The 24,250-nt window shown below is 43.3% G+C and overlaps 1 protein-coding gene and 1 non-coding gene across 36 annotated transcripts in view; both read left to right on the top strand.

Annotated features, from left to right (window-relative positions):
* USP54 (ubiquitin specific peptidase 54) overlaps window positions 1-24,250 on the top strand; it is a 136,461-nt gene that overhangs the window by 94,954 nt on the left and 17,257 nt on the right. For 18 of the 35 annotated variants that reach the window (XR_009212808.1, XR_009212810.1, XR_009212809.1 and 15 more), the window contains 10 exons: window positions 945-1,115; window positions 4,880-5,011; window positions 5,192-5,572; window positions 5,804-6,035; window positions 8,948-9,081; window positions 11,955-12,122; window positions 13,877-13,975; window positions 14,618-14,737; window positions 15,657-15,852; window positions 17,902-19,274. Coding sequence is in view for 31 of the 35 variants with exons in the window: in XM_032139940.2 (XP_031995831.1) it covers window positions 945-1,115; window positions 4,880-5,011; window positions 5,192-5,572; window positions 5,804-6,035; window positions 8,948-9,081; window positions 11,955-12,122; window positions 13,877-13,975; window positions 14,618-14,737; window positions 15,657-15,852; window positions 17,902-19,274 (3,006 nt within the window). In the remaining 4 variants the exon portion in view is untranslated. The remainder of the gene's footprint in view (window positions 1-944; window positions 1,116-4,879; window positions 5,012-5,191; window positions 5,573-5,803; window positions 6,036-8,947; window positions 9,082-11,954; window positions 12,123-13,876; window positions 13,976-14,617; window positions 14,738-15,656; window positions 15,853-17,901; window positions 19,275-24,250) is intronic. The other 17 variants (XM_058436382.1, XM_032754822.2, XM_032140060.2 and 14 more) reach the window with 7 other exon arrangements.
* LOC116466131 (U6 spliceosomal RNA) lies at window positions 6,555-6,658 on the top strand. The gene has a single exon (XR_004247384.1). It is a non-coding gene; the product is annotated as a U6 spliceosomal RNA (small nuclear RNA).

The following is a 24,250-nucleotide window of genomic DNA, read 5'->3' as shown; positions in this document are numbered from 1 at the left end:
AATTCCTTGTCCAGTAGTAATATTCCTCTGCTTATGAATCAGTTATTCACTTCTAAGTTAATTTTTCAGAACTTAAGTAACGACTTTCTGTAAAAACAATTTTCGGCTTGATGGCTAAAGTTCTAGGGTAGCCCACAGAATCTTATAATATATTTGAGGTATAACCTAATAGTTTTGGCTTGATTACTGAAAAGGAGGAAGAAATATTATTTTACTCTTCTGGATCTGGTACTGGCCCTTGATATAATTTTGAAAGAGAAGATACTTGACTTTGACATCTTTCTTTCTCCCCTTTGTACCTCCCTCCTGCTTGGTACCTGGTGCTTTCTTCCACCTCTCATACCCCACCCAGACCTGTTCTACCTCTTCTCCCTTCAGTCAAATACCCATTTGTCCCATTATGCTTATTTCAGCTAGGTATTCAGAGGGAAGCAGTCTGATTGAACTAATATATACTAATGTATGTCATATAATAGCCCCAATAATTTCTCAGAGACATTAAAAATGCATCTAATATCAATTCAAAAATGTTAAGTGACTTTCTTGGCAGTATAGGAAAAAGATTATGGGATAGGAGAACAACTGACTATGTATGACAGGTTGTCCTGGGACTTTCCATCTAAATAGATCTTACTTTTCACAACTTTTTCATTACTTCTGCTTTTCCCCGATAGGTTTTGTAAAACCGTCACAGTTTTTCACAGTGGCAGGCAAAGTGAGGGCTTCAGCAAGGTAGGGACAGGGATGGGAAGAATTTTACATGTGTCTGGGTGATCTGGAATTTGGGTGTTGGGAAGAATGGCTTGATGGTATAGCATATCCTTCTCATGCTTGTGTCTAGGAAGTTCTTGCCTTATGGAGCTTTGCTGTTCCATCTCTTTTCCTTCTCTCTGTTACTGTTCTGTTTCCTCACTTTTTGCATATGTGTTTCCTCCTCCTCTCAGGGAGGGAGCCCTCCATCTCAAGTGACACTCGAACAGATTCCTCAACGGAGAGCTATCCCTACAAACATTCCCACCATGAGTCTGTGGTCAGTCACTTCTCTTCTGATTCTCAGGGGACAGTCATCTATAATGTGGAGAATGATTCCATGTCTCAGAGCAGTCGGGACACAGGTAGGGACTTATACAGAGGGTCCTGCTTGCCTGAATCAATTCCTGCATAGATCTCCTAAGAAAAAGAAACTGCGAGGCCAGGTGCGGATGGGGGCTCACGCTTGTAATCCCAGCACTTTGGGAGGCCGAGGTGGGCGGATCATGAGGTAAGGAGATGGAGGCCATCCTGGCTAACACACCGTGAAACCCCATCTCTACTAAAAATACAAAAAAGAAAAATTAGTTGGGCATGATGGCAGGCACCTTTAGTCCTACCTACTCGGGAGGCTGAGGCAGGAGAATGGCATGAACCCAGGAGGCGAAGCTTTCAGTGAGCTGGGATCGTGCCACTGCACTCCAGCCTGGGCGACAGAGCGAGACTCTGTCTCAAAAAAAAAAAAAAAAAAGGAGAAAGAAACTGGGGCAAGTCAGAAATGTTCGTTATGCAAAGGCAGAAGTGGCACAGAATTTGGGCAATTCAATGGGATACAAAGAAGCAACACAGTTTTGAATGAACCATGATGCTCCATTGCACATACTCGTGTCAATAGCAGCATGTCATAAAGACGATTGTAATGTGATTATTGATGTGATTATTCTGAAGTCTGCTTTTTTCCTCCTATACTCTTGATTCCCGTGGTATCCCATTAAGCCCCTGTGATCTTGCACATCATCATGTTCTCATGCCAGGCTTTGTCCTAAGTGAACAGCTTTGATAGAAGGGGCCTATTTATGGGATTGGTGAGGGACAACTGCATGTTAGCTTGCTAAGCTTCCTGAAGGATAGAGAAGCAAAAGAATGAAAGATATCTATTTGTTATTGTGAGTTCCAAGCAGAGAATATTCTTGCATTGTTTTGTTTATCTGCAGGAGAGTATGCCCATGTCAGAGGAAGAAATCAATACAGGGAAGAACAGTGAATGACTGCTGAGATGAAAAGTTTATTCTGGGAGATAGAATACCTAAGGCATAGAACAGTATCCATATTCTTAGGGACTGTGAGAATTTGTGAGCTCATTGTTTGAGACTGGTGGTTTATAAGCTGTGGGGGCTTTTTTTTTTTTTTTAATATCAAGAATTTCAAAGATATTCAAAACTGTATAGAATAGTGTACTGCCCATTCATGTACACATCACCTAGTTTCAATAATTATAACTCATGGCCAGTCTAGTTTTACCTGTACCTTTACCCACTCTTGGATTATTTTGAAGTACATCCCAGGCATTATATCACATTTTCCATAAATATATCTTATGTTTCCTCAAACATAAGAAATCACTTTTTTAAAGTAGCATTATAACACTTTTTTTTTTGAGATGGAGTCTCGCTCTGTCGCCCAGGTTGGAGTGCAGTGGCACGGTCTTGGCTCACTGCAATCTCCACCTCCCGGGTTCACGCCATTCTCCTGCCTCAGCCTCCCGAGTAGCTGGGACCACAGGCGCCCACCACTACGCCCGGCTAATTTTTTGTATTTTTAGTAGAGACGGGGTTTCACCGTGTTAGCCAGGATGGTCTCGATCTCCTGATCTTGTGATCCACCCGCCTCGGCCTCCCAAAGTGCTGGGATTACAGGCGTGAGCCACCGTGCCCGGCCCAGCATTATAACACTTAAAAATAGCAATGATAATTCCTTAAAACTGATAGGTAACCAATGAGTGTTCACATATCCACTTATAAGTATCGTAATATTTTCATGGTTTATGTGTTTGACTCAGCATCTAAATGAGGTCTATGCATTGTGATGAGTTGATAAGTCCTTTGCATTTCTTTTAATCTACTGTTTTTTCCTTGCAATTTATTGCTAGAACTAGGTATTTTGTCCTGTACATTTCCCACATTCTGAATTTTGCTGATTTTATTCCTATGGTATACTTTAACACGTTTCTGTGTCCTATATTTCTTGTAAATTGGTAGTTAGACCTAGAGGTTTTGTCAGACTTGTGTTGGCTTTCTTTTGATGACTACTGCATTGATTGTGTCAGGTGTGAGTTTTTTAGACCTACTTTTTGAAGCTGTGAACCAGGGAGAAGCCAAACCACAGGATAAACTAAGCGTATTTTCCAGTAGAGGCAGGTTTGTGTTAATGGCTTGAACATGCCCATTGGTTAAACATTTGTAAGACTTAGTTGCGGCCGGGCGCAGTGGCTCACACCTGTAATCCCAGCACTTTGGGAGGCCGAGGTGGGCGGATCACGAGGTCAGGAGATCGAGACCATCCTGGCTAACACAGTGAAACCCCGTCTCTACTAAAAAAAAATACAAAAAGTTAGCTGGGTGTGGTGGCAGGCGCCTGTAGTCCCAGCTACTCAGGAGGCTGAGGCAGGAGAATGGTGTGAACCCGGAAGGTGGAGCTTGCAGCGAGTCGAGATCGCACCACTGCACTCCAGCCTGGGCGACAGAGCGAGACTCTGTCTCAAAAAAAACAAAAAAAACAAAAAAGACTTAGTTGCTCCAAGTTATTTCCTCCTCTCTTAAATCTTTCTTGTGGGCACAGAGGTAGCAAAGGACCAAATAAAAGCAATACAAGATTCCAAGGGGCAACTGATTGAAAATATGTATCCATATCACTACACTGGTGATACCTGAATATGCATAAAGATTTTCATATGTTATCATGTGAAAACAAATTTTTGTTAGCTCTCCATGCATTTGACCTAGGTTTTTTTTTTTTTCTAAGCATATCTTCAAACTTAATTTACTTGCTTGATTCATCTTTGGCTTCCAGCAATTTAGTTGCTTATATCCTTTAGAATCTGACCTTTGCTGTCATCAAATCATGCTCATGTATTTGCATACTATGGGCATGAAGCAGGGCAAGTTACATAAAAGAGCCCAGCTCTCCTGGTTTTCCCAGTGATTAGTATTAAGGAACTATGAAGTGTAATCTCTGGATGGAGCCAAGTTTTGTGAAGCATGGGTTGGGGACAGGAATGAGAATCAAAGTTGAAATGTCCTTTAAATGATCCACAATTAAGGAAAGCTTAGAACTGGGTCTTAAAGCCAAATAAAATCAGAGCTCTTGTGGGCAAAGTCTGGAGTATCCAGGATAATACCAGATGTACTGAAAATCAGACTTTATTTGATATGTGTTGCTAAATAAATAAAAGGAAAACTCTGTCTTCAATTTATGAAAGTATATGGCTACCTGACATATTTATATAATCTTTAAAACTTTTGCCTTTAAAAAGTTACCTAGAAACATGTCATTAGTCCTTCTGGGTCACTGGGGAAGATTAAGAGTGGGATTGAGATTGGTCATTGCTCAGGAGACACTGTAAATTTGGATGCTCCCAGCTTCTCTGCATTTATCTTTTTTTTTTTTTTTTTTTTGAGACAGAGTCTTGCTCTGTCGTCCAGGCTGGTGTGCAGTGGCGTGATCTCGGCTCACTGCAACCTCCTGGGTTCAGGTGATTCTAATGCCTCAGCCTCTCAGTAGCTGGGACTACAGGCACATGCCACCATGCCCGACTAATTTTTGTATTTTTAGTAGAGACAGGATTTTGCCATGTTGGTCAGTCTGGTCTCGAACTCCTGGGCTCAAGTGATCTGCCCGCCTTAGCCTCCCAAAGTGCTGGAATTATAGGTGTGAGTCACTGCACCCGGCCCTTCTCTGCATTTATCTACTGGGAGGTTCCTACACTGAAGTCAGATAGTCTATGCCCTACAGCTTCTGTTCCATGGGTACTCTAAATGTGTGGCATTCCCAAAGGGAGATTAGGTAGGTTCTCAGGAGGATGGAGGTTAGTCTCAGATACCAGCTTACCGCAATTTCCTTGTTTTTTCAGGACACCTGACTGATAGTGAATGTAATCAGAAACACACATCCAAGAAAGGGTCACTGATAGAGCGCAAGAGGAGCTCTGGTCGGGTTAGGAGGAAAGGCGATGAGCCTCAGGCCTCGGGATACCACAGTGAAGGCAAGCCCTTCTGCACTGCTTCTCTTTCTCCTTCATTCACTCTATCAAACTTCTGTCATGCTCCAGACTGTTGGCTTCTCCTTTCTGTTCAGAGGGCTTTTCTTTGCTTTTTCGACACTGGGGTCTAGTATCTGTGATCACTTTAAACATCTATATTTCTTTCATTCTTTGTGTTTTTAGGAGAAACACTGAAAGAGAAGCAGGCTCCTAGAAATGCCTCCAAACCATCCAGCAGCACCAACAGGCTGAGGGATTTTAAAGAGACAGTCAGCAATATGATCCATAACAGACCATCCCTGGCTTCTCAGACCAATGTAGGCTCTCACTGCGGGGGCAGGGGAGGAGACCAGCCTGACAAAAAACCTCCTAGGACCCTGCCTTTACACTCTCGTGACTGGGAAATAGAGAGTACCAGCAGTGAGTCAAAATCCAGTTCTTCCAGCAAGTATCGTCCAACATGGAGACCCAAACGAGAATCTCTGAATATTGACAGTATCTTTAGTAAGGACAAAAGGAAGCACTGTGGCTATACCCAGCTTAGCCCCTTTTCTGAGGATTCAGGTAAGGAGATAATTAGGGAAGGATTGGGCTTTTGAATAAAGTTGATTTATGTCTTTTTAAAACCTGGGTTTTTTGGTACATCTGGCAAGGGGCATTTTTATTCTGATGTCGGGTGTTTTAGGGATATGAGTTCAGTGAATAAGTAGCCAGAGGGAGGAGTTGGTTAGGTCTTGATTTTAGGCAAATGCTAAATCTACCTCATTTTCCATACCTGTCTTTTGATTGGAATAGCTAAAGAATTTATACCAGATGAACCAAGCAAGCCACCTTCTTATGACATTAAATTTGGTGAACCAAGCCCCCAGTACAAGCGCTGGGGCCCAGCACGGCCAGGCTCTCACCTTTTAGAGCAGCACCCCCGACTAATCCAGCGAATGGAATCTGGCTATGAAAGCAGTGAGAGGAACAGCAGCAGCCCTGTCAGCCTGGATGCAGCCCTGCCTGAGAGCTCAAATGTCTACAGGTATTGTTTGGCCTTTGAACAGCAACATTGTCCCTTGCAGCAATGTGAGCCACCTACTTGGGGCTTTCAGGCATGGCTTAGACAAGTGGAGGGATGGCCTTTGCTACTATCTCTATGTGCTCTCTCAACTTCCTATAACAACAGCACCCTCTGCTGGAAGAACAAAGGCACTTGAGAAAGGAGAGAACTTTCTATTTGAAGTACAGTTATCGTGTATAAAATAATTTTTAAAAATTTAAGTTGGGGGTATATGTGCAGGTTTGTTATGATAAACTTGTGTTGTAGGAGTTCGTTGTACAGATTATTTTGTTACCCACATATTAAGCTAGTACTCACTAATTATTTTTCCTGATCCTCTCTTTCCTCCCACCCCCCACCCTCCGATAGGCCCGTGTCTGTTGTTCCCCTCTGTGTGTTCATGTGTTCTCATCATGTAGCTCCCACTTATAAGTGACAATATGCTGTATTTGGTTTTCTGTTCCCGTCTTAGTTTGCTAAGGATAATGAAATAATTGTTTAGTGCTTGCTTTGGTAGCACATATACTAAAATTGGAACGATACAGAGATTAGCATGGCTCCTGCTCGAAGGTGGCACAAAAATTTGTGAAGATTTCTGTATTTTTCAGATATGTAGGATAAATGAGTCTAGGGATCTAATGTAAAACATGACTACAATTAATAAAATTGTACTGCATATGAGATTCATGGTAAATGAGTAGATTTTAACTCCTCTTGCCACAAAAACAAAAAAAAATGGGTAACTATATGAGATGATGGGTATGTTAATTTCCTTCAATTATAGTAACCATTTTACTGTCTCTATGTATCTCATAACATCATGTTGTACACCTTAAATATACACAGTAAAAAAATGTATTAAAGAACAGATTAGGCCAGGCATGTTGGCTCACTCCTGTAATCCCAGGCTAGTACAAAAATTAGCGAGGCATGGTGTTGGGCGCCTGTAATCCCAGTTACTTGGGAGGCTAAGGCAGGAGAATCGCTGGAATCCGGGTGGTGGAGGTGGTAATGAGCCGAGCTCGTGCCATGGCAACTCCAGCCTAGGCGACAGAGCAAGGCTCCGTCTCAAAAAAAAAAAAAAAAAAAACGAAAACGGACTAGGCTGGCCGCGGTAGCTCACTCCTGTAATCCCAGCACTTTGGGAGGCCGAGGCGGGTGGATCACAAGGTCAGAAGTTGGTGACCAGCCTGGCCAATGTGGTGAAACCCCGTCTCTACTAAAGATACAAAAAAAAATATTAGCTGGGCATGGTGGCGGGCGCTTGTAATCCCAGCTACTTGGGAGGCTGAGGCAGGAGAATTGCTTGAACCCAGGAAGTGGATGTTGCAGTGAGCTAAGATCGTGCCATTGCACTCTAGCCTGGGCAACAGAGTGAAACTCCATCTCTAAAAAACAAACAAGAATGGATTAGTGGACCAGGTGCGGTGGCTCATGCCTGTAATCCTAGCACTTTGGGAGGCCAAGGCGGGTGGATCACAAGGTCAGGAGATCGAGAACATCTTGGCCAACATGGTGAAACCCTGTCTCTACTAAAAACACAAAAATTAGCTGAGCATGGTGGCATGCACCTCTAGTCCCGGCTACTCTGGAGGCTGAGGCAGGAGAATCACTTGAACCCGGGAGGCGGAGTTTGCAGTGAGCCAAGATCGCATCACTGCACTCCAGCCTGGGTGACAAGAGCGAAATTCTGTCTCAAAAAGAATGGATTAGTGAATTAAAACTTACGTAATCCTAAAATCAGAGAAGAAACCCAAATGTTATTCTGGGACGATGTTTTGTTGTTGTCGTTGCTTTTTTTTTTTTTTTTTTTTTTTTTTTTGGTATTGATGGGGTTTCATCATTTTGCTCAGGCTTATCTTGAACTCCTGGGCTCAAGTGATTTACCCACCTCAGCCTCCCAGAGTACTGAGATTATAGGTGTGAGTCACCACACCCAGTGTGGTGGGATAGTTTTTATTTTGATTTGTTTTAGGGTCACTGGGACTCTGTGTTTTACAATGCTAATAATATTCATAATAATGATGACAGTTTATTAGCACTGATTGTACCCTGCCCATAGGGCTCAGTTTGCTTTATAACTTTCAAATCTCCATACATTATTTTTACTGAGTTGCCACAGAGGCAATTTTTCTGTTTTCTTTTTTCTTTTTTTTTTTTTCGAGATGGAGTGTCTCGCTCTGTCTCCAGGCTGGAGTGCAATGGCACGATCTCAGCTCACTGCAACCTCTGCCTCCTGGGTTCAAGCAATTCTCCTGCCTCAGCCTCCCTAGTAGCTGGGACTACAGGCGTGTGCCACCTTGCCCAGCTAATTTTTGTATTTTTAGTAGAGATGGGGTTTCACCATGTTGGCCAGGATGGTCTTGATCTCTTGACCTCATGATCTGCCTGCCTCAGCCTCCCAAAGTGCTGGGATTACAGGCATGAGCCACTGCACCTGGCCAAGGCAATTTTTCTAATAGTAGAGCTGCTTTGAAAGGAATCATTATATCTTCTACAAAGGTGATAACTACATGTTCATACTCTCTCAATGTTCTTCCCTGTCCACAGGATCCTGTTCAGTTTTACTTATGAGAAGATGCTACAAAGGTTTAGTAAGAAAGAAGGAAATAGATATGAAACCAATATGTTCATTAATACATTCAACAGATTTTGAATATGTATTATGTACCAGTTACTGTGCTAGATGCACAAGATGTGAATGAGGTGAGATGAGATTAGATAGGAGAATGAGTGGATATTTCAATTCTTCAGAAGTAGTTTAGCAGAAGCTCTAATTGTGTTAGTTTGATTTTTTTTTTTTTTTTTTTTTTTTTGAGAGAGAGATTTAGTCCTAGGAATGTTGCTATAACCTGCTTTCATGCTTTCACTAGACTCTGAGTTCTCTTTTGAAGGGATCCAAGTGCTAAGAGATCAGCTGGGTTGGTTCCTTCCTGGCGTCATATCCCAAAGTCGCACAGCAGTAGCATCCTGGAGGTAGACTCCACAGCATCCATGGGTGGCTGGACAAAGAGTCAGCCTTTCTCAGGTAAGCAGAATGACACTGAATTTGAGGACTGGATTTGACCAGCAGTTTTGTCTGGGGACCAGACTTACCTGAGCACATTTGAAATTAGAAGACAGTTACAGGCCGGGCGTGGTGGCTCACACCTGTAATCCCAGCACTTTGGGAGGCTGAGGCAGGCAGATTGCCTGAGCTCAGGAGTTCATGACCAGCCTGGGCAACACGGTGAAACCCCGTCTCTACTAAAATACAAAAAATTAACCGGCATAGCGGCGTGCACCTGTAGTCCCAGCTGCTCGGGAGGCTGAGGCAGGAGAATTGCTTGAACCTGGGAGGCGGAGGTTGCAGTGAGCTGAGATCGTGCCACTGCACTCCAGCCTGGGCGACAGAGTGAGACTCCATTTCAAAAAAAAGAGGACAGTTACAGTTTGAGTATTCCATCAGAATGTAAATGTAGAGTCATTTCAGTGCTCCATCTTTGGATTTACCTATTTTTTGTTCTCCATCACAGCCTGCCTGAATATTTCTTTCTACTTGGAGGGAGCCCTTGTGGGAGCAAGAAGGGACAAAAATATGGTGAACAGTGTTAGTAACATCCCCATTTTTCAGAAGAATAAATCCTAGGGCTTTCCTTGGATTAGGGACAGCCTCTTGGGAAATGGATTTCTTATTGTTTAGTATTATGAATTGACATACCAAAGGGGTACATGTGGCTATTTGCAAAACTTGGAAATAAGCAATTCAAATTTATCCTTACCCCTGGCTAAATATCTTAGTCTTACTACCAATTATCTTGATAGTTACTGACAATTCTTAGAGGTAGCAGGAAGAAAGGCCTGCAGCAGCAGTAGTAAAAAGGCATGAACCCTTTTAGGTATGTATACTAAAGGTTGCGGACATCTGGCAGAGCAGAACAATGCCTATAGAGGCAGATATCTCTGGAATCCTGGGCTCTAGTAAGTTACAGTTAGAGACATGTGGAAGACATTTGGGCTTCCCATTGTAATTATACATTTGGTTTGTTCCCCACATTTTAATTTATTTCATGTTGAATAACATTGTTTTGAGAAACTTGTGAATCATACATGAGACTATTCTCCCTTCTCTTCAGATAGCCAGCATTTTTTAAATTACACTAACAACTGAGTCTCATGATCTCCTGAATAGTCCTCAATTCTGGACTAGTTGGATAGAATTCACCAACAGCATTCTTCAACTGGTAAAAGATAATTAGCAAGGAGTTATGACAAGATTCTTCACACACCATATCACCCCACCATCCTGTTTGTATAATAAGCCCTATTTATGCCCCACAATTTGATTTAACAATTTTATTAAAACACAGAACAAACATTCTTATATGGTAACTTTGCATACTCTTAAAAAACTACAGAGGTAAATCAAGTCCAGTAATTCAATAATCTGCCCTTTGCCTCCTGAAATTGAAGGAACCAGTGTTACCATTGTGGTATATATCTTTCTGTCTTTTTCTATGCTTACACAAGTACATAGATAAATTTATGTACATATATATAGGTAAGCATCATTTTTAAAAAGTAAGGTGAAGTCATACTATGCATGTTATTCTCTCAATTTTTCACTTAATTTATTATGGACATCCTTCTAGATCTATTTAGATCCATCTAGAAAGGTTTATAAAATTGGACTTATACTGCTGTGGACATTTTACAAATTCAAAGAGGTGGTGGAAATTAAGGGTGAGAAAATGACATTCTTGAAGCTCCCCAGTCAGTCAGTGACAACACCTGGTAGAAAGTGTTCTCTAATGATTAGAGCATGATTACGAATTTAACCTACTTGACTTTAATTTAGCTCCATTATTTCCCATTTGTTTTACCTTGGGCAAATTATTTATCCTCTTTGTGACTCAGTTTTCTCATTCCTAAAATGGAGGTAGTAGTATCTACCTCATAAGTTGTTGTTATGATTAAATGAAATAATACATGTAAGCATGCTTAAAACTTTCTGGCACATAGTAAGTGCTGAACAAATGTTCAGTGTAATACCATTGTTGTGAAGCGCTCAGTAAATGTTGTTGTTGTTGTTGTTGTTGTTGTTATTATTATTATTATTATTAATTTGAGACGAAGTCTTGCTCTTATCCCCCAGGCTGGAGTGCAATGGCAGGATCTTGGCTCATTGCAACCTCCACCTCCTGGGTTCAAGTGATTCTCCTGCCTCAGCCTCCCGAGTAGCTGCGATAACAGATGCCTGCCACCAAAACCGGCTAATTTTTGTATTTTTGGTAGAGACGGGGTTTCACCATGTTGGCCAGGCTGGTTTCAAACTCCTGACCTCAGGTGATCCTTCTGCCTTGGCCTCCCAAAGTGCTGGGATTACAGGCATGAGTCACCATGCCCGGCCTGTTGTTATTATTATTATTATTCCTAGCCCAAGTGCCATCCTGAATCTAATTATGGAAAGTATTATCCAAAATATAAGCTCCAAATTGGGCCAGGCGCAGTGGCTCACACCTGTAGGTAACCCCAGCACTTTGGGAGGCCGAGGTGGGTGGATCACGAGGTCAGGAGTTTGAGACCAGCCTGACCAACATGGTGAAACCCCGTCTCTACTAAAAGCACAAAAATTAGCCAGGCTTGGTGGCACGTGCCTGTAGTCCCAGCTACTCAGGAAGCTGAGGCAGAAGAATCGCTTGAACCTGGGAGGCGGAGGTTGCAGTGAGCCGAGATTGCGCCATTGCACTCCAGCCTGGGAACACAGTGAGACTCCGTCTCAAAAAATAAATAAATAAAACAAACAAACTCCAAATTGAAAGCAAGAATTCCAAAAGGAAAGTATTGCAGTGGTCATAAATTCATCAAGTACTTAGTCTTGGTAATGGAAATGTGGTGACTTCTCCCTTGCTTATATTACAGGTGAGGAGATATCTTCTAAAAGTGAACTGGATGAATTGCAGGAAGAGGTGGCCAGGAGGGCGCAGGAGCAGGAACTTCGAAGAAAGCGGGAGAAGGAATTAGAGGCAGCGAAAGGGTTTAACCCTCATCCTAGCCGCTTCATGGACTTGGATGAATTGCAGAATCAGGGTAATTGTTGTGAGCATTAGGTTGTGGGTGATGGGGACAGACAGAAAGGGTAGAAAAAAAATCTAAGCTTGTAAGTTCCCTGTCTTCTCTTTAGCAAAATAATTTTTTAAATCTTAATTCACCCATTCCAGTGAGAACAAGTTAGAGTAGGATGTGACAAGACTATTGACTGGAGATAGGCACTGATTTGGGGCACATCTATTAAAAGCCTATAGATTAGAGATAGTATATCATTCATGAATAATGTTTCCCATGAACATCCGTTGAAGGTGTAAATAAAACTAGCCTTGAGTCAGAAATAGCTGAAAATGGCAGTGAGCCACACTGACAGTGAGGGGAATTCTACTTGCTGGGAAGAAACATACCCATGAAATATTCCACCTGGAGCATCAGGGAAGTGGATCTGCCAAACAGGAGCAAGAACAAAGCCAGTTAACTTTTGATACCATGACAATTGATTCTGTAACCTCAAACAATTTGCATGGACTTTACTTCCACAACTGCCCCATGTTAGACTTTTTTTCTTCCTAGAATTTTTTTAGGATGTCACTTTGTACCAAAAGAGACTAGCCTTCAAAATAGTTCAGCCAAGCTGAAGTATCTAACTTAAATAGGCCATGAAACCTGTATCTTAGTTTTTTTCCTATAAAATGACTTTATTGTTTTTATAATTCGGAAACCCCACTTACAACAAATTGTGCTAAAGCAGTATGCAGGTCCAAGTTTGTAAGTGCAAGCTTTTAACTTTGCTGGCTGTTTTCTGTTGACCACTTTTCTCTTTTTATATACACTTAGAGAATCTTCTTGGGCCAAGTAATCCTATTTGGGGGCAGCTTTTTTCCTTTAATACTACTCTCTTGATTCAAGGTAATTGTTGCCTTATATTTCCCAAGACATTGTATTAGTTTCCAAATTAGTTTTAAATACCTAATACTTAGCTGTCTCTATATTTGGGTAGTCTTTTCTCCTTTTTTGACCTCAAGCTGTATCACATTGGTGTCCCAGGTTTATTTTGCTTCTGAAAAAAGGGGTCTTGTCATTTCTCTCCTTTCATTTTTTTCTCTCTCTGCCAGTTGGGCAATAGATTAAAGTTAGGAGGAGATCCCACCGGGTATATTTCATTGTCAGTTCTCTATACACTGTGGTTCAGCATTTCCTGCATGAGCAAGGAATGGAATGCTAAGATTCTGAAGGATAAGAATTAAAATTTGGTACAGTGATTGATCAACTATAGCTTGTCTAGATCTCCGTAGAGTAGAGAACTTAAAAAAATGGCTCTAGGAACTACCTCTGATTTTAAAGGTGTATACATTTAGTTGATTACAAATATTATGAGAGAACTTCAGGTCTGGGGAGTAAGGGAAACCACACCTCTAGAGATAGAGTGGATCCTGAGTGCCAAGTTCTTCAGAACCAACCTGCTGTTTCCATTGTCTTCCCATTGCTCTCAAAAAGTCATGATGAATTAGGAAGTGAATGTTAGGGATGTGGAAGAGCCTTTCTTACCATGTCCTGCTGGAGGTAAGTGGAGGATGAGGGACATTATGGGAGAAGTGGCCCACATTTTTTTTTCCCTGCAACCTTGTGAAGGCTCACTGGCAATCCCATTTGTAGGTGGTGAACTTATATTGCAGCTTGCTGCCAATGTATGATTATGATTTAGTAGAGGGTAAGGGATACATAAACATGAGAGTTCTTTTACAAAAATTTCTCTGCCTGTACTTCCTAGCCTTTTCATCTGGTATTGTTTTTAGACTCTTCTGCACCTGCTTTGGCACACATTCACTTTGAGAGGAGGATGGAATATTCCCTGCTCGCTGTATGGGAAGGTGACTTCTTTGGGCATAGTTTTGGTGAGGAATAGCATGATGAAAGTAAATACTTAGCAATGCTTATGACAAGTATGTATATGCAAACCAGGAATGAAGGCAGTTCAACTGCCCTGGCAGGTACATTGGATTAGGAAGTGTAGACCATCTGTGACCAAGAAGTGTACTGATTTTCCAGTTTAGGGTGGTGCATAGAGGACTGTGCATTGGTGAAGTAAATAAGTGGTATGGATGGCTATTCACAGAATAATGAAGCTACCTTTGCCATAACATAGCAGTGAAGGTCTCAGTCGACATCTAGGGTGTTCTGACACTAGTTGGCAAGAATTGCACTGGGAAAGAGCAGTTCAATTCCAGGCATAAGAACCTACCCTTCTGCTATATAGAATACTTTGTTCTTTCCTTGAGGGACTTCCTAAGGGTCTTGGTGTTAGAATATATGGCCATTAATGGCATGCCTCTCTTTCATGGCCTTGGTAACATCTTCGTTAAGGCAAAGTGGATGTCCTGCTTGTTTTCAGATAATTCTTAATAGGAATAGACAGTTGGAATAAGGGTAGACCAGTGGCTCAGCGGCAAGGATCTCTGTGTACTGAAGGGAAACAACAGTACACAAGAAAAGTTGGAATGAATTGTAATGAAAATGAAAAGTGCTGGCCCTTTCAGGGAGGAGTGACGGCTTTGAGAGGTCCCTGCAAGAGGCAGAGTCAGTGTTTGAAGAGTCACTGCATCTGGAACAGAAAGGAGACTGTGCTGCAGCTTTGGCTCTCTGTAATGAAGCTATCTGTAAGTAACTCTAACTGCTATGGCTGTGGCACATTTGACTAACTTCACAATAGGTATTATTAGTGTTGTCACTCAGACGGGATAAAAACAGTTTCTGTGTCTCCTCACTCTTGCTCTCCCAAACTGAGTCACGTTAGCTGTTTTTGCCCTTTAGATTTCTAAGTGTACCTGGCACTGGCACTGTGGCCTATGGATATTTACCAGAATAACCTTAGCAAGGAATCCATAGATGACTTCTCCAGTCATGCCTACCTTCTTATTTCAGGATAAAGTTAGACCTCAGATGTGAGATTAGTCTGCTCTTTTGCTAGTCACTGACTAGTGAGTTGGAGCTTATAGAAGGAAAACTGAATAAATTGGCTATGACTTCCCAGGCCTGTGACTTTTTAATTCAATATTTGATTCTTTCTGATTCTCCCTTACCTTCATAGTATGCAGCACCATAAACTTACAGCAAGAGACTAAGGCTTAGAATTGGTATCAGCTTCTTGTATGTGACCCACAAGAAGCTGTGGTCTATAAAGACAGATGCAGGTTTGGATCTTATTTCTGCTGTTGGCCATTGGGGAGAGAGGGGTGAGAGTAGAGTGTGGAGACCAGAGTCAGACAGGTCAGTTGCAAAGGACAAGAGTGGCAATCTCTAAGATGGAGGCACTGGTTTATCTTCTTGATTTATTTTAGTTTTGTTTTGTTTTTTTAATTTGGATTAACCTGTTTGGCCTCCATGGCTTCCATCAATGTTCCTTATAGCCAGAGGCAGCTGTGTGCCCTGGACAGCATATGCATGGTCCATGCCTTGCATTCCTGCTACATATTTTGAGTTTTACTGCATATCTTTGCTCATTTTTTTCAATTTTATTCTTTTTATTTTTGTTTGTGTTTTGTGTTATGTTTCTGCTATATTTTCTTTGCATTTTAGCTAAACTAAGACTTGCCCTGCATGGTGCCAGCTGTAGCACGCACAGCAGAGCCCTAGTCGATAAGAAGTTGCAAATCAGTATTCGAAAAGCACGGAGCCTGCAGGATCGCATGCAGCAGCAGCAATCACCACAGCAGCCGTCGCAGCCCTCAGCCTGCCTCCCAACACAGGCGGGGACTCTCCCTCAGCCAACAAGGTAGTGCTTGGGAACCATGTTAGTTTATGAATGCCAGGGGAAGAAGTGACCATGAGTATTCTATAGCAAGAGCTCTCATTGTCTTGGTGACTGAAGGGGAGAGAGGAGTCCTCTGAAAAGATTTTCTTCTTTCAGGTCAGACATACAGTGAAAAGCTCATTGTACTGCTGGTCCTTATCTTAATAATTCCTAGGATGCAAAAAGTACAGCATAATAAGACCATTTGTTCACATTTCCCATGGGTAACTTTAGCCCCGGACTTGTGTAATAACGCGATTATTATATTTGTATATATTATGTTCTTAGACATGGCAATCCAGGCTACATTTCATGTTGTGGTAGCTACCATGTGATTTATTTTGGGATTTCAGTGCTTCCTATCCTTATGGAAGCAGAGAAAGCAGTCTTTCTTGCTCTGATTGCACCATAGAGAAGAGACACAAAGATTTCCTTTGCTTTGCTTCTTTATGGTCAGGACTAGGAAAGAAGTTCCAGTAGTCATTGTTGTAGTTCTTACATCTTAGCCCTTGAATTTGACTTTTACTTAGAATAGATGAATTTAAATAAACATTAATTTGGACCGTTAATAATTCTGAATAGTTTTCAAAATATAAATTAATAAAAGCAATTAACTTTTTTTTTTTTTTTGAGACAGGATCTTGCTTTTTCACCCAGGCTGGAGTGCAGTGGCACGATCACAGCTTACTGCAGCCTCAACCTTCTGGGTTCGATGTTCAAAAGGCAAATGTTCAAAAATAGTTAACTGCTAGGCATGGTAGCTCACGCCTATAATCCTAGAATTTTGGGAGGCCGAGGAGGGCAGATTATTTGAGTCAAAGAGTTTGAGACCAGCCTGGGCAACATGGTAAAACCCTGTCTCTACAAAAAACACAAAAAATTTAGCTGGGCATGGTGGTGCATGCCTGTGGTCTCAGCTACTTGGGAGGCTGGGGTGGAAGAATCAGTTAGCCTGGCAGGTCAAGGCTGCAGTGAGCCGTGATGGCGCTGCCACACTCCAGCCTGGGTGACAGAGCAAGACCTTATCTAAAAAAAAAAAAAAAAAAAAAAAAAAAAAAAATTGCAGGTCTATTTGATACTAAAGCACATGTCCTTAACCGTTATGTAATATTGCCTTTTATGATTAGGCTTCCTATATTAGTATATCATATTCTCTGTAATATTATAAGGGTGACTGGGTGACTATACCCTCAAAAGTTTATAGTATATTTTCATTCAAATTTAGGGGCTTGTTTTGAATATAAGCAATTTAGATAGGTAAACCCTTTCCAGAAAACGTATACATCCTGATGTATGTGAGTGATCAAGGCTTTATTTAAGTCCTTGTAACATTAAGTTTTTAAAGTCAGAAATACCAAACAATTAGTGAGAAACCAACTAAATACAGTTAATCCCTACTCCTACTCCTAAATCTCAAGAAAGTCATATTGCTTTGGGGAAACATCTCAGTGACTAATATAACAAAATCCAGATTATAAAAACACATTTGAAATGGTTGATTTCTGTGTATTCCCATGAGCCCAAATCACCCTGTATTTTGTAAATGTGGCCTCATGGTTCCTTTGGCCGGGCTGCCTCTCAGGACCCCAGGTAGGACTTGCCTCCCTGTATAGCATCCTGGATTTTTGCTGTTTGGTATGAGTGATTTTCAGGCTTTGCTTACCTTCCATGTCATCTGCATGTGAGACTAGTTGATTTTGTTTCCTAATTTGCAAGTAGAATGTGATTGGAATGCAACTTCACAGGTAATGAAGAATATTGGCAAGGGCTCCACTTAATGTTACTGTGCAACTTTGGTGAGGGCATTTAATAAAGAGGATTAATGTTACCTATTTACCTGGGTGTGAGCTGACCATGTGCCTTTTCTTTTGTGATCCTCTGAACTACTGACTCTACTTGTGCTTGTCTTTCTGTTTATTTTTACCATTCCCTGTGTGAATAGCTAGAAATGGGAATGGAATGTTCAGTTCTTTCTGTAAGCGTTCCTGTCAGTCAAGGCAGCTTATGACTAGCTCTCTCCATTTGTTTCAGTGAACAGCCTATCCCGCTCCAAGTATTGTTAAGCGAAGAGGCCCAACTGGAATCCGGCACGGATACAGAGTTTGGGGCCAGTTCTTTCTTCCATTCACCTGCTTCCTGCCATGAGTCACACTCATCACTATCTCCAGAGTCATCTGCCCCACAGCACAGCTCCCCCAGTAGATCTGCCTTGAAGCTTCTGACTTCGGTTGAAGTAGACAACATTGAACCCTCTGCATTCCACAGGCAAGGTTTACCTAAAACACCAGGGTGGACTGAGAAGAATTCTCATCATAGTTGGGAGCCATTGGATGCCCCAGAGGGTAAGCTGCAAGGCTCTAGGTGTGACAGCAGCAGTTGCAGCAAGCTCCCTCCACAAGAAGGAAGAGGCATTGCTCAAGAACAGCTGTTCCAAGAAAAGAGGGATCCTTCTAACCCCTCCCCGGTGATGCCTGGAATAGCCACCTCTGAGAGAGGAGATGAACACAGCCTAGGCTATAGTCCTTCAAATTCATCAGCTCAGCCCAGCCTTCCCCTGTATAGAACCTGCCACCCCATAATGCCTGTTGCTTCTTCATTTGTGCTTCACTGTCCTGATCCTGTGCAGAAAACTAACCAATGCCTCCAAGGCCAAAGCCTCAAAACTGCATTGACTTTAAAAGTGGACAGAGGCAGTGAGGAGACCTATAGGCCAGAGTTTCCCAGCACGAAGGGGCTTGTCCGTTCTCTGGCTGAGCAGTTCCAGAGGATGCAGGGTGTCTCCATGAGGGATAGTACAGGTTTCAAGGATAGAAGTTTGTCAGGTAGTCTAAGGAAGAACTCTTCCCCTTCTGATTCTAAGCCTCCTTTCTCACAGGGTCAAGAGAAAGGCCACTGGCCATGGGCAAAGCAACAGTCCTCTTTGGAGGGTGGGGATAGACCACTTTCCTGGGAAGAGTCCACTGAACATTCTTCTCTTGCCTTAAACTCTGGGCTGCCTAATGGTGAAACTTCTAGGGGAGGACAGCCCAGGTTGGCAGAGCCAGACATATACCAAGAGAAGCCGTCCCAAGTGAGAGATGTTAGGTCTAAGGATCTGGGCAGCAGTACTGACTTGGGGACTTCCTTGCCTTTGGATTCCTGGGTGAATATCACAAGGTTCTGTGATTCTCAGCTTAAACATGGGGCCCCTAGGCCAGGAATGAAGTCCTCCCCTCATGATTCCCATACGTGTGTAACCTATCCAGAGAGAAATCACATCCTTTTGCATCCACATTGGAACCAAGACACAGAACAGGAGACCTCAGAATTGGAGTCTCTGTATCAGGCCAGTCTTCAGGCTTCTCAAGCTGGCTGTTCTGGATGGGGGCAGCAGGATACAGCCTGGCACCTACTTAGCCAAACAGGTAAGAATGCAACCAGGGGTTGGGGGGAGGGGGGAGGATCATATAAAAGCTGAAAGCAGGGAAAGATCAGAAGAAGGGAGTGTTCTATACAGATAGTATCCCCCCCCAGCTTAGTAGGAGGTAGTAGAACTTTTGACTTTACTCAGAAAGCCTTCAGGACCAGATCTAGACATCTTTGTGGCTAGAGTGGAGGAAGGGGCAGAATTACCACTCACAGGCAACTTCCCCCCTTCTAAAGTAAGAGATTATTAAGTATTTGCCCACGGCTTCTCCAGTATGCTGTGCTAAAGAATGGTTCAGGGCCGGGCATGGTGGCTCACTCCTGTAATCCCAGCACTTTGGGAGGCCGAGGCGGGCAGATCACAAGGTCAGGAGATTGAGACCATCCTGGCCAACATAGTGAAACCCCTTCTCTACTAAAAATACAGAAAATTAGCCAGGCGTGGTGGTACGTGCCTGTAGTCCCAGCTACTCAGGAGGCTGAGGCAGGGAAATCACTTGAATTCGGGAGGCGGAGGTTACAGTGAGCCAAGATCGCACCACTGCACTCCAGCCTGGGCAACAGAATGAGACTCCATTTCAAAAAAAAAAAAGGAATGGTTCATAGGTCTTTGAGAGTGATTCAGCATGACAGCATGAAATGGAGGGAGGCTGAGAGGAAAATACATTCTTCTATGGCTTAGAATCCCAAGATTCAGCCTCCAGGTCTGCTTTGCAGTAGAATGTCCATACTGAACCAGCAATATCAAGACCTTCCCTGATCCCTTTAGGAAAAGTCAAGTTTAGTGTTCATGGAATTTTTAATGTACTATATGCCTACAGGGTAGCCACTGACTGAGATAATACAGAGTGAAGAGTACAGCCTGCACCTGAAGTGCACATCATAGTCAGTTCTGGAAATTGAAGACATGAAGAATGTTTGTAACTTGCATTGATGCACTTAACTCCAAAGCCTGAAATATTTTCCTGGTTCCAACATTAACTCTCAGTATAAATTTGGACAAGTCACTTAATATCCCAGGGCCAAGGTTTTACCTGTAAAATGAGAGAATTGGCTTTTTTTAAAAAAAGATATGTTCTAACTCTAAAATGGCATGTATGATTCTGTGAAATTGAACTTGGAGAACTTTTCCTTAGTTTGGCTGTGACAGTTTCTGTAATGGTGCAGGTTCCTTGCATGCTGACAACCAACATATAATTGCAGTTAAGTAAGTGATTACTTATTTATTGAGTACTTACTATGTTATCCAGTGCCTTTGGGGGGAATACCACATAAATATAAGATTTAATTGTTTATTTATTTATTTATTTTTCTGAGATGAGTTTCACTCCTGTTGCCCAGGCTGGAGTGCAATGGCGTGATCTCAGCTCACTGCAACCTCTGCCTCCCGGGTTCAAGTGATTCTCCTGCCTCAGCCTCCCAAGTAGCTGGGATTACAGGCGTCCACCACCACACCTGGCTAACTCTTGTATTTTTAGTAGAGACAGGGTTTCACCAGGTTGGCCAGGCTCGTCTTGAACTCCTGACCTCAGGTGATCCACCCGCCTCAGCCTCCCAAAGTGCTGGGATTAAAGGTGTGAGCCACCATGCCTGTCCTAAGACTTGATATTAAGATACATTCCTGAGGATCCGTATCCTAATGTAGATTTTACAGTCACATTTACTAAGGTGGTCTTTAATAGGACTGGTTGATATGGGAAGAATCTAAAGAATAAGGGAAAGCTGGAGTCTGCCTCAGTGAGCTTTCTATCTAAGGAAGCAAGAATACACAGATAATTTTTTTTTTTTTTTTTTTTTTTGAGACAGAGTCTCGCTCTGTTGCCCAGGCTGGAGTGCAGTGACGTGATCTCAGCTCACTGCAACCTCCACCTCCCGGGTTCAGGCCACTTCTCCTGCCTCAGCCTCCCGAGTAGCTGGGATTACAGGCATGTGCCACCACACCCAGCTAATTTTTGTATTTTTAGTAGAGATGGGGTTCACCATGTTGGCCAGGCTCATCTCGAAGCCCTGACCTCAAGTGATCTGCCCGCCTTGGCCTCCCAAAGCGCAGGGATTATAGACATGAGCCACCGTGCCTGGCCACAAATAATTATTTTAAGAATAATAAGGCTGGGCTTGGTGGCTCATGCCTGTAATCCCAGCACTTTGGGGGCGGAGGCAGGCGGATCATGAGGTCACGAGATTGAGACCATCCTGGCTAACATGATGAAACCCCGTCTCTACTAAAAATATACACAAAAAATTAGCTGGGCGCAGTGGCTCACACCTGTGATCCCAGCACTTTGGGAGGCCGAGGTGGGTGGATCACCCAAGGTCAGGAGTTCAAGACCAGCCTGGCCAACATGGTGAGACCCTGTCTCTACTAAAAGTACAAAAAATTAGCTGGGCGTGGTGGTGGGCACCTGTAATCCCAGCTACTCGGGAAGCGGAGGCAGGAGAATTGGTTGAACCCAGGAGGTGGAGGTTGCATTGAGCCGAGATTGCGCCACTGCACTGTAGCCTGGGCAACAGAGCAAGACTCTGTCTCAGAAAAAAAAAAAAAAAAAAAATTAGCCGGGCATGGTGGCACATTCCTGTAACCCCAGCTACTCAGGAGGCTGAGGCAGGAGAATCGCTTGGACCCGGAAGACGGAGGTTGCAATGAGCCCGAGATTGTGCCACTGCAGCACTCCATCCTGGGCGACAGAGTGACACTCTTTCTCAAAAAAAAAAAAAAAAAAAAAAAAAAGAATAGCCATAGCCAGGCACAGTGGCACAGTGGCTCACTCCTGTAATCCCAGCACTTTGGGAGGCTGAGGTGGGCAGATCACCTGTGGTCAGGAGTTCAAGACCAGCCTGACCAGCATGGTGAAACCCTGCCTCTACAAAAAATATAAAAAATTAGCCAGGCATAGTGGCGTGTGCCTGTAGTCCTAGCTACTTGGGAGGCTGAGGCAGAATCGGCTTGAACCCGGCAGGTGGAGGTTGCAGTGAGCCAAGACTGCGCCACTGCACTCCAGCCTGGGTAACAGAGTGAGACTCTGTCTCAAAATAATAATAATAATAAACATACAAAATAATAAATTGCGAAATTGAACTAACTAGTTGAAAGTTAAACTTTTTTTTTTTTTTGAGATAGAGTTTTGCTTTTCTTGCACAGGCGGGAGTGCAATGGCACAATCTCGGCTCACCGCAACCTCCGCCTCCCAGGTTCAAGTGATTCTCCTGCCTCAGCCTCCCATGTAGCTGGGATTACAGGCATGCATCACCATGCCCAGCTAATTTTGTATTTTTAGTAGAGACGGGGGTTTCTCTGTGTAGGTCAGGCTGGTCTTGAACTCCTGACCTCAGGTTATCTGCCCACCTTGGCCTCTCAAAGTTCTGGAATTACAGGCGTGAGCCTCTGTGCCTGGCTGAAAGTTAAACATTATTATATTGGCCAGGCGTGGTGGCTTACGCCCGTAATCCCAGCACTTTGGGAGGCTGAGGTGGGTGGATCAGAGGTCGGCAGTTCAAGACCAGCTTGGCCAAGATTGTGAAACCCCGTCTCTACTAAAACTACAAAAATTGGCCGGGCGCGGTGGCTCACGCCTGTAATCCCAGCACTTTGGGAGACGGAGGCGGGCGGATCAGGAGGTCAGGAGATCGAGACCATCCTGGCTAACACAGTGAAACCCCATCTCTACTAAAAATACAAAAAATTAGCCGGGTGAGGTGGCGGGCACCTGTAGTCTCAGCTACTTGGGAGGCTGAGGCAGGAGAATGGTGTGAACCCTGGGGGGCGGAGCCTGCAGTGAGCCGAGATCGTGCCACTGCACTCCAGCCTGGGCGACAGTGAGACTGTGTCTCAAAAAAATAAAAATAAATAAAATAAAATAAAACTACACAAATTAGCCAGGCGTGGTGGCAGGTGCCTGTAATCCCAGCTATTCGGAGGCTGAGGCAGGAGAATTGCTTGAACCTGGGTGGCAGAGGTTGTAGTGAGCTGAGATTATACCACTGCACTCCAGCCTGGGCGACAGAGTGAGACTCCATCTCAAAAAAAAAAAAAAAGAAAAGAAAAAAGGGCCGGGCACAGTGGCTCACGCCTGTTATCCCTGCACTTTGGAAGGCCGAGGAGGCAGATAACCTGAGGTCGGGAGTTCAAGACCAGGCTGACCAACATGGAGAAACCCTGTCTCTGCTAAAAATACAAAATTAGGCCGGGTACAGTGGCTCATGCCTGTAATCCCAACACTTTGAGAGGCCGAGGTGGGCTGATCACGAGGTCAGGAGATCGAGACCATCCTAGCTAACACAGTGAAACCCCTTCTCTACTAAAAATACAAAAAATTAGCCAGGCATGGTGGCATGTGCCTGTAGTCCTAGCTACTCAGGAGGGTGAGGCAGAATTGACTTGAACCTGGGAGGCGGAGGTTACAGTGAGCCGAGATCATGCCACTGCACTCCAGCCTGGGCGACAGAGCAAGACTCCATCTTAAAGAAAAAAAAAAATTAGCCACGTGTGGTGGCACATACCTGTAATCCCAGCTACTTGGGAGGCTGAGGCAGAATTGCTTGAACCCGGGAGGCAGAGGTTGTCGTGAGCTGAGCTCACGCCATTGCACTCCAGCCTGGGCAACAAGAGCCAAACTCTGTCTTAAAAAGAAAAAAAATTATTATATTTAAAAAATTATTATAGTTAAAAAACAAAAATAGACCAGACACAGTAGCTCACACTTAAAAAAACAAAAATAGACCAGACACAGTAGCTCACACTTATAATCCTAGCACTTTGGGAGGCTGAGGTGGGCAGATCACTTGAGGTCAGGAGTTCGAAATCAGCCTGGCCAACATGGTGAAACCTTGTCTGTACTAAATATACAAAAAAAATTAGCCAGGTGTGGTGGCAGGCACCTGTAATCCCAGCTATTTGCGGGGGCTGATGGCAGGAGAATTGCTTGAACCCAGGAGGTTGCAGTGAACTGAGATTGTGCCACTGCATTCTAACCTGGGC

This window comes from Hylobates moloch, unplaced genomic scaffold (genome assembly GCF_009828535.3).
Source record: "Hylobates moloch isolate HMO894 unplaced genomic scaffold, HMol_V3 SCAFFOLD_3, whole genome shotgun sequence".
NCBI lineage: Eukaryota > Metazoa > Chordata > Mammalia > Primates > Hylobatidae > Hylobates > Hylobates moloch.
Note: the sequence above shows the minus strand (reverse complement) of the source record. Positions and strands in the feature narration are given on the sequence as shown.